Source organism: Nomascus leucogenys, chromosome 8 (genome assembly GCF_006542625.1).
Source record: "Nomascus leucogenys isolate Asia chromosome 8, Asia_NLE_v1, whole genome shotgun sequence".
Classification (NCBI taxonomy): domain Eukaryota; kingdom Metazoa; phylum Chordata; class Mammalia; order Primates; family Hylobatidae; genus Nomascus; species Nomascus leucogenys.
The window spans coordinates 27,712,155-27,725,587 of NC_044388.1; the positions used below are offsets into that span (position 1 = coordinate 27,712,155).

The following is a 13,433-nucleotide window of genomic DNA, read 5'->3' on the forward strand; positions in this document are numbered from 1 at the left end:
ATGAGTGCTGACACCTGGACCCATTGCTGTCACCATTATCATCACCATGATCATCACCATCACCATCACCGTGGTTATTATCACCATCACCTCATCATCACCATTACCATCACCATGATCATCATCACCATCACCATCACCATCACCTCATCATCACCATTACCATCACAATGATCATCATGATCACCATCACTTCATCATCACCATTACCATCACCCATCACTATGATCATCATCATCACCATCACCATCACCATCACCATTATCATCACCATCACCATGATCACCATCACCATCATCATCACCATCACCATCATCATCACCATCACCATCATCATTACCATTACCATCACCATGATCATCATGATCACCAACATTTCATCATCACCATTACCATCACCCATCACTATGATCATCATCGTCACCATCACCATCACCTCATCATCACCATCGCCATCACTGTGATCATCATTGCCATCACCATAACCTTATAATCACCATCACAATCACCATGATCATCATCATCACCACCACCATCACCATGATCATCATTACCATCACCATCACTATCACCTTATCATCACCATCACATCACCATGATCATCATCACCATCACCATCATCATCACCATCGCCATCACCATCATCATCACCATCACCATCATCACCACCATCACCATCACTTCATTATCACCATCACCATGATTATCATCATCATCACCATCACCATCAGCATCATCGCCCATTACCATCATCATCACCATCATCAATATCATCACCCGGGAGCCTTCCTAGGTGGCTTTCCCTTCTTTTCTACCTTTCTTCCTTACCTAAGAGCAGTTATCATACAGGAATGATGGGGAGGGAGAGGGGTCATTCAATGGACTAAGGATGGTAAACTGCTGGGGTAGTGGCTGTGGGCAGGTGGGGAGGGATGGTAATGGCCTTGGGTTGGGCCAGGCTATTGACTTGAGTATCCAGGAACCCTGGCCATCCCCACAAATCACACATGGTCCAGGATGGCTTAACCTGGAGTAAGGAAAGACCCTTGGAGAAGAGTCCCCTAAATTTATTCTGGAAATTCCAGCCCTCTCTCTTTGTCCCACTCCAGATCCTGATCTAGCTTTTATCTTATACAGCCAAGAGAGTAAAATTAGAGTACAGTTTTCCTTTAAATACTACACCTGAGGAGGCTTGAGTTAACACTAGATTCCACCATGACTAGTTATGGAATAGGGAGTAGGTTCCTTAACTTATGGGAATGTCAGTTTCCTCATCTCTAAAATAAGAATAACACCCACTTTATTAGGGTGTTGTGACAATCAAATGAGAGAACATGTATGAAGGCCCCCAGAAGGCCATGAAGTAGCATGGGGATGCATTCAGTGAGATACCACACATTAGGCATTTTGTGTAATACCTGGTATGCAGAAAGTGCTCAATAAATGCATCTGATTACAATGATGATAATAATAATGTCAGTTCTCTTTATCCTGGTAAAGGGGTCACTAATGCTCCCTTATATTTTTCTTAGCTGCTTCATTGGAGATCTCAAAGCAATTTAGCTGCTCATCTTGTTTCTTCCCGGAGGAGGTGGTGCAAAGAAAAGGGATGAGAGGCCTAAAGGGTTCTGCAGGTGGAAAGCGCCGTCAAGGCTGGGTTTTTCCCAAGGTCCCCATGGCCTCCAGGTTTCCCCTCTCCACAACTGGGACCTCCTTCTCTGTGGTTTCCAGGGATCGCCTGGCCGGGGCTGGCTTCAGCCTAGAGCCTGGGCCAGCTTTGTTCTTTTTTCACGTTTTGGGGCCAGGAGGGTGGGGGTCTCTCCAGCAGCTAGACTCAAAGCCCAAAATGTCAAGTCAAAAGGAAGGAGGGGGTTGGGGGAAGGAAAGAAAGCAAGCCGATAATTTCCTCGAAGGATAAACATCCGATTTTTTTTCTTCACCCAAAATAAACATGCTAGCCACAATGAATTAAAAGCAGAAGAGGGGAGGATGTGTCTCGATTTGGGGCTGCTCTAGGAAGCTGACCTTCTATTTATCCTGGCCCTGGGCACCAACCGGAGCTGCCAATTACATTCTGAGTCTGGTGGGGTGGGGGCTGTGGGGAGAAGGTCCCAGGGAATAGGGGACCCAGAAAGTCCCTTGCGAGGCTGCCTTCCATGCCAATGGACACTTCCTTTTGCTTCTTATTTTATGTCAGCTGGCAGGCTTGCAGGCTTGCCTGGTGAGGTAGAAATAAGTGGGGAGGCTCCACAATTTCTACTGCCCGGGCTTTCTTTTACCTTGGGCTGGCATAAAATGTCCTTCTGGAGCATCAGAATTTGGTGCCCATTACCTGGGCAGGGAGCTGAATCTATCAATGAAGAGGGCATCATTCAATTCTCTCCCATTCACAAACTCAAACCTCCAGCCCCGCTGTATTCTTCAGATCCCCACCACTAAAATTGTTCCACTAGTTAAAAGCATGCTCAGCTGGGCCGAGGGGTCATCTAGGGCCCTCTGCCTTCCAGCGAACGAGGGGCAGCACTCTAAGATGGTAAGAACCCTGTTCCCAGGTACAGCTTGTTCTTTTCATCTGGGGATCTCAAAGCACTTTGCACACATGAGTCACCAACATCGCTACATGCTAGCCAAGGAGACGGGGTTATTAACTCGTGGAGGGAAACTGAACTGAAGGGGGTGTTAGGGGTGCCGAAAAGACTGGAGTGGTGGTGGGGAGGCGAGGGGCCTCCAGAACTTTAGGCTGGGAATGAGATTGTAGCAGGGAAGGGTCTCCCAGGGGTCCTCGGGTGGGGAAGTCAAGAGGCCTGCAGAGAAAGTCCAGGGAATTTAGATGACGAAAGTCCTTTCCTTGCAGATACCTAAGAATTTATTCACAGCTTTCTTTTCTTTTCTTTTCTTTTCTTTTCTTTTCTTTTCTTTTCTTTTCTTTTCTTTTCTTTTCTTTTCTTTTTTCTTTTCTTTTCTTTTCTTTTTGAGACAGAGTCTCACTTTGTCGCCCAGGCTGGAGTGCACTGGTGCGATCTTGGCTCACTGCAACCTCTGCCTCCCGGGTTCAAGCGATTCTCCTGCTTCAGCCTCCCAAGTAGCTGGGATTACAGGTGCCCACCATTATGCCCGGCTAGTTTTTGTATTTTTAGTAGAGACAGGGTTTCACCATGTTAGTCAGGCTGGTCTCGAACTCCTGACTTCAGGTGATTTGCCCACCTTGGCTGGGATTATAGGCGTGAGCCACTGCACCTGGCGTTACTCACAGCTTTCTAAAAGCATACATCTGATTATGCCATCTGCCTCTCCAATCTATTTTTAATTTTATTTTATTAATTTTTTAGAGATGAGATCTTGCTTGGTTGCCCAGGCTGGAGGGCAGTGGCGCAATCATAGATTCATAGATCACTGCAGTCTCAAACTCCTGGGCCCAGGTGATTCTCCTATGCCAGCCTCCTGAGTAGCTGGGACTACAGGCATCCACCACCATACCTGGCTAATTTTTCATTCTTATTTTTGTAGGCACGGGGGTCTCCCTATGCTGCCCAGGCTGGTCTTGAACTCTTGGCTTCAAGCGATCCTCCGTCCATGGCCTTCCAAAGCACTGGGATTATAGGCACGAGCCACCATGCCTGGCCCAATCTACTTATCATTTAATGATTTCCCACTGCTTTTTGGATACAATCCAGAGCTTTAACATGGCAACAAAGGCCTGGCATGGTCTGGCCTTTGCCCACCCATCATACTGTTCTTGCCCTTTCATACTTTGTGGCAGCCATACCACGGGCCTTTCATTTCCTGGAAGATGCTATGCATGCCCCTGCTAGCCACAGGGGCTCGGAGGAACTTTGGAATGTTCTGTATTCCTGTATCTACTCACCTGGTAACCCCTAGCCCACTTTTCAGCCCTGAAGTTAAACATCAGGGCTCTGCCTGAGTCTTCAACCCTTCCTCTCCATCAGAAATCAGGCCCCCTTTATACCCTCATCATACTTATCACAGTTTATCATTTGTTGGGGATATTTCCTTCCCCTGCTAGACTGGAAGCTCCACGAGGTGAGCACCATGCTGTGTCTGCCTTATCCAAGCATGCATGGGGATGAGGGAGGCATGCATCCCCAGTGCCTAGAGGAAGGCCAGGTGCATCCCACATGCAATAATAGTCGCTGAATGAATGTCGAATGTCAGAGCTGGAAAGGCCCGTGGTGATAAACCAACCACCCTCTCCCACTTCTTTCTACCTCCATGTCACAGCCAAGGGAGCAGAATTTTGGGGAGGGTAAGAGGTTTCCGTGAGGTCCCACAGCAACTCAGTGACAGTTCAGGCATAGGAATCACTATATCCTGCCTGTCTGTCTATTCCCCCCACTCCCCACCCAACCCCTTGCATTTACAGGAAAGCCTCGGTCCCCAGTGCTGGATATTGGCCGATTTCCTCTTGTTGCTTTTCAAAGGAATACAAGCTAGGAAGCAAAGCACCAAGCCCTGGATGATTTTTTTTTTAATTTGGAAAAGAAGGGGTTCTGTATCCAGAGGGGGTTCCATACCTACATCGTTGGTGGTGGGCAGTGTGGCCATGTGCCTGGATGGCAAAGCCTGCCATCTAGCAGGCAGCTATCTCTGCCTGGTTTTGTGCTTGGGCTTGCTGGCCCCTCCTCTGAGAGCCTGGAGGGTTGGCGAGTCCTGGTAGTTCTGGGTCATGAACTGGGTGCTTGCTTCAGGTTCGCCCAGGTGGAAGCGGTTCAGAAATCTGTCCACTTTCCAAGAGCCTGGAAGGACAAACAGACCACAGGGAGGCAGTGAGAAAGAGCCATGAATTTTAAAGCTGGCAGGGGCCTGAGAGGGAGGCCGGCTCGGAGGAGCCGAGGCAGCAGGTGATGTGATGACCATGGGGCGTAGTGGCTGGGGGAGCTTCTGGCTCCTGCCGCAGAGGCAGCCCCCAGATGTTAGCAGAGCCTCTGAACAGCAGCAGAGCTGCCTGCTCCCCAGAGGGCAATGGGGACTGAGAGCCCAGCCCGAGTCAAGGATGCCTGAGTCTCCTTCCCCAGCGCCTCTGTTTAGCAAAACTGCCTTCTCGCTCCCGGGCAGAAAGGAAGCCCAGTCATGCGGGCTGCCCACTTCCTCTGCTAATGCCCTCTCCCTGCAGGCTCCCCTGACCCCAGGACTGGAGGCTTCACCGATGCTTTCCTTCACACCTGCTCACCCCTGCTGCTGGGGCTGAGATTGGGGGAAGTATCTGTGCTCTTCTTTCAATCTTCTCCCCTAAACCCCAACCACCTCCTCCTCTCTGTCCCAGGACAGGGGTGCACCAGGGTTCCTTCCCCGTGGCAGAGGTGGAGGGGCAGCCTCTGGACCCTGGCGGGGGAGCTGGGCCTGCAGAAGCCCAGACAGTGCCCAGGTCCGAGGGTTCCTCCTCAGGGGGAGAAAATACAAGTGTGTACAGGCAGGCGCATCTTCCGGGGCAAGTGTGAACAGGCCTTGTGGCAGGGCAAGGAGGGCACAGCCCGGGGCACAGAGTGAGGCTGAGGGAAGTGGTCAGAGGCATATTCCCACGTTCTTGTTTCCCAAACCCTGGGTGTCAGGCACCCTGGGCAGATGCTTGCCAGGAAAAGGCAGGAAGTAGTTTAATTTGAATCTCAGATAAACAGCAAATCGTTTGTTGGTGTGAGCATGTCCCACATTCTGCATGGAGCATACTTACATGAATTTTTTTTCGTTGTTTATCTGGAATTCAAATTTTACTGGGCATCCTACTTTTTTTGTTGTTGTTGTTTTGCTAAATGCAGTAACCTCCCAGGTGGAGAGAGAGTGCCTGGGGAAGACCCTGTCCAGAGCAGAGCTAGGCAGTGGTCGATATACAGTGGATTAATGGAGACCAGTCACCTTTGATATCCAGACGGAAGAGGGCAAGGGGCTGACAGCTCTCAGAACCTCACCTGAGACTCACGGGCCACCCACCCTTCCATCTACCTGTCTCCTCGGCCAGCACCCACCATCCTTTTCATAGCAATTAAGATATCAAGCCCATTAAAGCATTCCTGCCTCCCAGAGGCTGCTGACATTTCAAAGATGTTCTCAAGGAGAGGATAATTTTTAATCCGAAACCCAAAATAACAATAAGAATAATGCAAATAATAGCAGTAACACCCCAATTTCTGTGCTTCCTATGTGTTGGTACTACCGTAACAGCTTGACACATAATTCACTTAATCCTCACACCAATCCTAAAAAGGGAGGACTGTTCCCATTCCCACTTCACAGATGGGATGACTGGGGCACAAGGTGGGGAACTGGCAAGGAAGCTTCGTAGGGGCAGGAATGGGGAAAGGCCTTTGCAGATTCCCTCAAATCCTATCTGACTCCATGATTGCATGCTCAGATGGGGCCCAGGGGGGCTGGAAAACAAGGGGTTCCAGGAGTTATTTTGCAGAAAGGGTGGCCAAGGTGCTGAGAAAGCCTCTCCCACTAGAGGTGTACTGACTGCAGCCGGGTTCTCCTAGGAGGCTCGGTGTCATCTGAGTGTCCTTTCAGAGGGGCTGTGCCTGAGCCTCTGCATCCCAGGAGCCCGGCTGGCTGGAAGGAAAGGAATTATGGTATTATGACCCTGAGAACGAGTGTGTGCACACACATGTATATGCGTGGGTGCATATGTGTATGCTGGTATGTGTGTGTGTGTGTGCGCACGCACGCCAGGGTAATAAGGGCTTATGGGTGAATTGGTGTGTGGCAGGAACAGGCACGAGGGGGCCTTCCCCACCGTAGGGCAGGAAGGAACCTGCATGGCAGGAAGGGAATTGAAACCCATCACGAGGCCGGGGCAAGCTGTGGGGAAGAAATCCCCTGCGTCCAGAGCGAGAGCTGACTCCTCTCAACAGTTCGGAAGCCTCTGAGCCTTCAGTGCCCTGGGGGACTCGTGGTTCCTTTCCAGTCCCAAGTCGACAGCCCTGTGGTTCTCCGGCTCCCTGGCCAGCTCCTGAAACCCAGTCCCCGTGCCGGCTAGCCTCTTGCTGCCTCCTTTCCTGGCTCGGCCGCAACTCCTTACACCCCGTTTCCTGCCACAGAGGGCAAGTTCTAGAAGGCAGAGGGGGTGAGTCAGGCCCTTGGGGTGTGTGGGGAGAGCTGGAGAGCTAGGAGGCTGTGGCTTCTGTGGTCACCGCTCAGAGGAAAGCCCCTTCCTGAATGGCACTGCTGTCCCCGAGAGGCAGAGAGTCCGGGGCCAGGCAGGAAGAGGGCAGCGCTGCTGTCTGTGCTTGGGCCACTCCACTGTACTCTGGACGCACCCAGGCCAGGCTCTTCCTGGGATGAGGGTAGAGGCAGTGTGGGCACTTCAGAGGCCTTGGTGGTAGGAGGCCTTGGCTGAAGGGAGAAAGGAGGAGGAAGCTGTCTGATGCCTGTCTCATGAGCCACCTGCCCTGTGGCTGGAACACAGAGGCCTGGGTATCTCAGGACAGGGCTGCCGCATATGATGTACAGGTTGATCCCTGCACAACCGTAGGGGGTGCTGTTCTCATCCTGCATAGCCAGATGCAGCGGCCCTGGCACTCTCACTTACTGGTCAGTGCTGATAGGAAAGATGTTAGTGAAGAGAGATGTTAGATTTCAGCGATGTTCCAGATGGGGGCCAAGGGGAAATCCTGATAACCTTATCTAGAGCCACCGGGGGGTTTCTGCGCCACAACTCTGTGCCTGGCCTATTAGGCTCTAGGGCAGAAAGATGTCTCCTGTCTTCGGCAGCTGGGGAAGGGGCTCCTCCTTGGAGCTTTAGTCCCAGGGACTGTGATGATGGCAGGAATGTTTGGAAACAGCCCTGGGGCAGGTCTTGACAGTCAGTCTCTCCACCCCAAGCTTCCCAAATCTGTGAGGCTGGCTTTCTACTGTTTGGGTGTGGTTTGTCACGTGCAGGACAAACTCTGAACCACTCCATTGGGCCAGTTAGGGCTAAGCAGGCATCTGAGAGACTGAGAGGTGCTCTGCCACGTCCAGCTTACCCTGGCCCCCTTGCAGGGCTTGGTAGAATGGGGCGTCTGCTCCCCTGCCAGAAGTGCAAGCTCTTAGATGAGGTCAGACCCCAGGGCCCCTTTAACACTGGCAGCCATCACCCTGGTCCTCTGCCAGGCATGGGGTCAGCGGAGCTGCCTTATTTTACCCCCTGCCCTCGGCGAGTTTCTAATATAATACAAGTAATACTAAACTAATCACAGTCTGGTCCTTCAAAGGGTGGCCTTGGCCAGCAGTAGAACTTTGTAGTCTGGGTCCCTAGCAGACAAGGTCCCCACCCCTAGTGACACCCCTGGATTCCCTTCGGCAGGGCCATTCTCCAGGCCGGGGTGCAGTGGCACTATCACTGCTCATATGGCCTTGACCTCCCAGGATCAGGTGATCCTCTTGCCTCAGCCTCCCGAGTAGCTGGAACCACAGTTGTGTGCTACCACACCCGGGGAATTAAAAAAAAATTATTTGTAGAGACAGGGTCCCCCTATGTTGCCCAGGCTGATCTCAAACTCCTGGCCCGAGTGATCCTCCTGCCTGGGCCTCCCAAAGTGCTGGGATTACAGTTGTAAGCCACCGCACCTAGCCAGGCCCACCCTTAAGACTTCCCAACAGCCAAGGACAGCACTTCCTGGGTGACCCTGCTGTAGCCAAGGGACACTTCCCACCTGACTGGTCCTTGGTCCTCAGTATTTTTGTCCTGATGTATTTCCCTCTTAGCCTGGGAAGTGGGGTAGGAAGCTGAGGGAGGGAGATGTCCCCCCACCCCAGCTCCATTCTCCCATGGGCCCCTGTTCAGGTGGGCTGGAGAAAAGGGAGTGGGTTGCTGAGCCCTTGAGGTTGGAGCTGCGGCAGCCTCTTGTCCCAGGGCAGTCTCTGTAAGGACAGGGGTCACTGGCTCTGGCTCTGAACAGCCCTGTTCCTTCAGGTGGTGTCCAGTATCTACCCAAGGTGATCACCCTCTTCCCTGGCCTCGCTGCCTCTCCCCTTAGGTAAGGGCACCACTGCTTCTTGTTGGGGGATGGTGGCCCCGAAGAAAAAAACAAAAACTCAACTCCAGCCTAATAACCGCCCCACAGAGAGCCTGGCTCAGGTCTGTAATTTGTCTGGCTCGTCACGGGACCGGCCACATTGATAGAAGCGCTGATACCTTTCTGCCGAGATTAATGATGTCCTGGCGGTGGTAGGCGGGAGGCCTGAGCCTTTTATTTTTTATGCCATTAAATGACATCCGGAGACTTCCACTCAGGACCTGAAAAGCCCTCGTTCCATCACATCCAATTACTCTGGGAGGAGATTTGCTGAGTGGCTGATCCTGCGGGCTCAAGAGGCTTTGGGGTAGTCGGGGGCACTTTGACTTTGGCAGGAGTGAGAGGGAGGGGATGCCAGGGGAGTTTCGGGGTAGTGAGGGGTGACCCGCGTCTCCTCTGGAGAGAGGACCCAGGAGGGCTGAAGAGTGGAAGCTGGTTCTAATTGTCCAGCCAGTGCATCCCCTCGGTCTCCTCCCTTCTGCAGCTGGGGGTGGGGCGGGAAAGGGATCAGGAGGATGGGAGACTTCAAGCTGCCAGTTTAGCTCCCAGCGATAAATTCCAATATTTGGTAGTGGCGACAGTTGGCTGGAGTTTTGGGTAGAATCTGGGGGCTTATCTGTGTGGTTTCTTCACAAAGTGTTCAATATTGCTCGGGATGGCTGTTTGGCTGGACTGGGACTTGTTTCTTGAGGAGGTCTGCCTGGGGCTCATGGAGATTTCAGGCGGTTCCCAGCCTGGGCGCCTGTCTGAGTGTTGCCCCAGATGGCCCCAGCTGGGCGGCTGCCAGGCCCCCAGTTCTACCCGCTGGGCCAGGTGGGTGGGGCCCTTTGGAGGAAGAACACCTCCTGCCACAAGCCCACACAGTGATCAGGGGCTGGGCCCTGGGGGATGCTGGGGCTGGGCCAGGTGAACCACCATGGGAGGTCACGAGGGTGGGCTAAGTGTGTTTGTGTCTGTCTGTGTGTGCTCTGGTGGGGGGCAGTCTGAGGGCGGGGGCTGCTCTCCAGGCAGGGCCCCCTTTCCTCTCAGGCCTTTTCCCTCCATGCTTCCTGACACCATGAGCTGCTGTGTTCTGCTACTAGGCTGGTGGATTTCCTCCCAGCCTCATCCCTCTGCAGCAATATCTCCTACTCTTGCAGCTTCGTGGGGCTCTGCTGCCCTTGGCCCCACGATTCCACTTCTTTCTCACCCACCGAGGCCTGCATGCCTTCAGATGCCACAAGCAAGACTTCAACCCCCTGCATGGCAAGTTCCTGCCCGTCTCTCCTCTCTGACCTCCGTGGGTGGGTGGCTCCACCTCTGAGCTGCCGAATTTGGATGCCTGTGGTGCTAGGGAGCGGCTTATGGCTGCTTGGCCCAGGACTCCCATTTTGCAGGGAGCAAGTTTCCCCTCTGAAGGCCCTGAGGATGCCCTGGAGGTGGTGACCTGAGCCTCTCTTGCCCGTTAGTTTCCAGCACGTTGACACCATCCTGGGCACTCGGCCTTGGAGTGGCTTCTGGAACAAGCTGTGGCATGTCCTCTCGTGGGGCAGAGACGGGATTTCCCCTGCTCGCTTGCAAGAGGAGTGTGAGGCTGGCTTGTGACACCTCTGGGTGAGGTGACTGAGGTGTGGTGTGGCACAGACCACTGCTCCCCAGGATTCTGAGGCTCAGCCACAGCCAGGGAGCGGGTGTGTGTGTGGACCATTCTGGGCAGCTGCTGCTGGCCAAGGAGGCCTGGGACAGCAGGATGCAACTGTGCTCTGTCTGTATCCCCACTGGGGCCCAGAAGTCTGGTGGTCTGGGTCAGGAAAGCAGGGATGTAGGCAAGGTGGTGGCAGGTGCAAAGAGCCCTTCCCTGGAAGTCAGAAGAAAGTCAAATGGCTGTTAACTGTGGATGCCCTTGGTAAGTCATGCCACTCACTGTTTCAGGCTTTGCTTTCCTTGTTTGCCCTGGGGTAGGGGTGATGGCCACTGTCCTGTCCCCTTGACATGGTTGGCAAGGGAAAGGCCAGGGAGGGACAGGGTGGCTGGTGGAGAGGCAGCCCTGCCTGCCTGGGATTGGGACAGGGAGGACGTCAATCAATGCAGAGACTGTCACTTGTGGGCATGGTACTCACAGAGGTGGCTGCCTTCTCAGGTGCTGAGGGAAGCTGACGTGTGTTTGTGAATGTGGGGGTGTGAGAATGTGCAGATCCATGTGTGTGAATGGCTTGTGGATGTGCATATGTGGGTGTGTCCCACACACAGACACACTCATTGACTGAAAGCCAACAGTGGGCTGGGCACAGGGACAGGTGGGAGAAGGGAAAGAAGGTGGAGGTGAGCGCTTCTCTCAAGGAACTGATAGTCTAATGGTGGAAGGGGGGCCGCCAGGAGTGGCAAGTGATTTAGAAATACAAAAGAGATCAAAGCAGATGTCTGGGGAGGCACAACAAATGTTGTGTGAGTGGAGAAGACTAGAGATGCCAACAGCAGGCGGGAGGAAGCCTGGCTGAGTGGATCAGCCCTGTGGGGTTGTTCTAGAGGGCATGATGGGGGGCCAGCAGCCGGGACTGGTGCTTGGAAGGTGGGCAAGGCATTGCGGGTCTGGGAAGGGGAGAATGAGATGCCCAGATGGGCAGTGGTGAGCAGGCAGATGTGAGCGAAGAAGTAGTTCAGGGACGTTCTGGCAGTGTGCCGCACACAAGGGCAATAGTACAAGGTGCAAATGAAATCTGCCTGGAAGGGAAGGTGTCCCCGTCAGAGGAGTATTCACTTAGAATCAGAGGGAGACAGCCCAGCATGTCACAGGCCTGAGATAACGGCGGCTACAAATCTGGAAAGGCAAAGTGTGGCCTTTGGGACAAGCGTCACACAGCTGTCCTGTGACGCTAGCCGGCCAGCCCTTGCCAGAGGCACCAGTTAAGACTGTTTAGAGTTCAGGGGTCTCTCTGCTCCTCCCTTATTGGGGACCGGTTATGCTTGTGCTGTTTGAATATCTCCCCTGACTCACTCAGTGAGCACCCCCTATCCATAGAGCTACGCCAGGGTGACTCCACACATGGATGAGAGCAGGGACACCAACACATGGTGACTTCTTACAGCACCCAAAACAGTGCCAAGTATACACTAGGCATCTGGCAACGGCTGAGTGAATGCAGAAGGCATTACTGACTTATGCCAGGCGTGGTTCAAAAGTGGCCAGAGAGGAAGGAGCTGGGCAAAGGTAGGAGGAGTGGGGTGGCACGGCAGGGTTTCATCAGCTAGAAGCAGGGTAGCTCTAAGCCCCTCCAGGACCCTTGCTGTGCTCCTGGCCTCCTGGGGTCTGATGGAAGACCTCTACTAGGAAATGTCGAGGCTGGCTGGGAAAGTCGAGCCTCATCAGCTGGTCCCTGCATTTATCTGGCAGAACAGGGAGGCGAGGACATCTCAGGAAGCTGGGAGCAAATCAATTTCAGGTCATTCAATTGAAGATCAACTAGTCCAACCCCGTATCTTGATGAGGTCAAAATCGAGGCCCAGGGAGGGGAGGTCACCTGGTCAAGGTCAAACAATCAGAGTTGGGATGTAAAGATCTTATTTACTGACCACATGTACACTGTCCTGGGGTCACAGTAAAAAGAGGAATCCTGGGGAGGGTTTTACCTCCTTGGGTCTGAACAGTGCCATCCCCACATCCCCCTACATAGTCATGACAGGCTCTACTAGAATCATCTGAAGCCCCCTTCTTCACCCTAAGCCTGTCATTTACCCATAAGATCCAGGGAGGGAAGAGGCCTGAATAGGATGGGGTTCAGTGGCCCATCTGCCATAGACGCCCCTCTACCTGGCTCCTGTAGGCTGACCTTTCCCCTCGAGTCTCTAGAAGCTTTTCCTGCCTGTTCACCCAGGGGACACAAGCAGCTGGTTACACCACACTGCCCCCCTCCCAACCCCTGACACCCTGCTTCCTCCACGGATTCTCTCCCATGGAGATAAATCTAGATCAAGGCAAGTCCTGGGGCCTGTGTTCATTGGCAGGACCCCATGCTCTGTCCTCCCAAGCACTGGTCCAGCCCTGGGCTCCATAAGTCCCTAGACACTGTCCAGGTGCTTCAGAGAGCACCAGGCCCTGAGTGTTTCAACACCGTGCAAGGATCTGGGGTTTCTGCTTTTGCAATCACCTCTGGGTTCATCTACAACTCACCGCCTTATGTCTCGACCCCTCTGGTAGTGTCCTGTCCTCTCATTCTGGTCAGTTCTGCCTGCCCCTTCAGGTTCATCATCTCCAAAGAGTGACTTTTGAGTGTTGCTTCTCTGGTAAATAATCTCTAATGGCTTCCCAGAGTCAACCCGCAAAAGCCATTCCTCTGCTGGACCTTCAAGAACCTTGTTTTCCCCCTTCCCCTCCATTTTCTCACTTAAAAAAAAAATCTGTGGTTTCTCCAACCCAGAGGTCCCTCTTCCCTCACTCAAGGATTCAGGTCT

At 53.1% G+C, this 13,433-nt stretch overlaps 1 protein-coding gene across 4 annotated transcripts in view; it reads right to left on the minus strand.

Moving 5' to 3' along the window:
* Positions 1 to 4,468: 4,468 nt before the first annotated feature.
* The window catches only part of PEBP4 (phosphatidylethanolamine binding protein 4), a 289,209-nt gene continuing 280,244 nt past the window's right edge, over positions 4,469 to 13,433 (minus strand). For all 4 annotated transcript variants that reach the window (XM_030816974.1, XM_030816976.1, XM_030816975.1 and 1 more), the window contains one exon: positions 4,469 to 4,754. In XM_030816974.1, the coding sequence (XP_030672834.1) occupies positions 4,600 to 4,754 (155 nt within the window). In that variant the 3' untranslated portion in view covers positions 4,469 to 4,599. The remainder of the gene's footprint in view (positions 4,755 to 13,433) is intronic.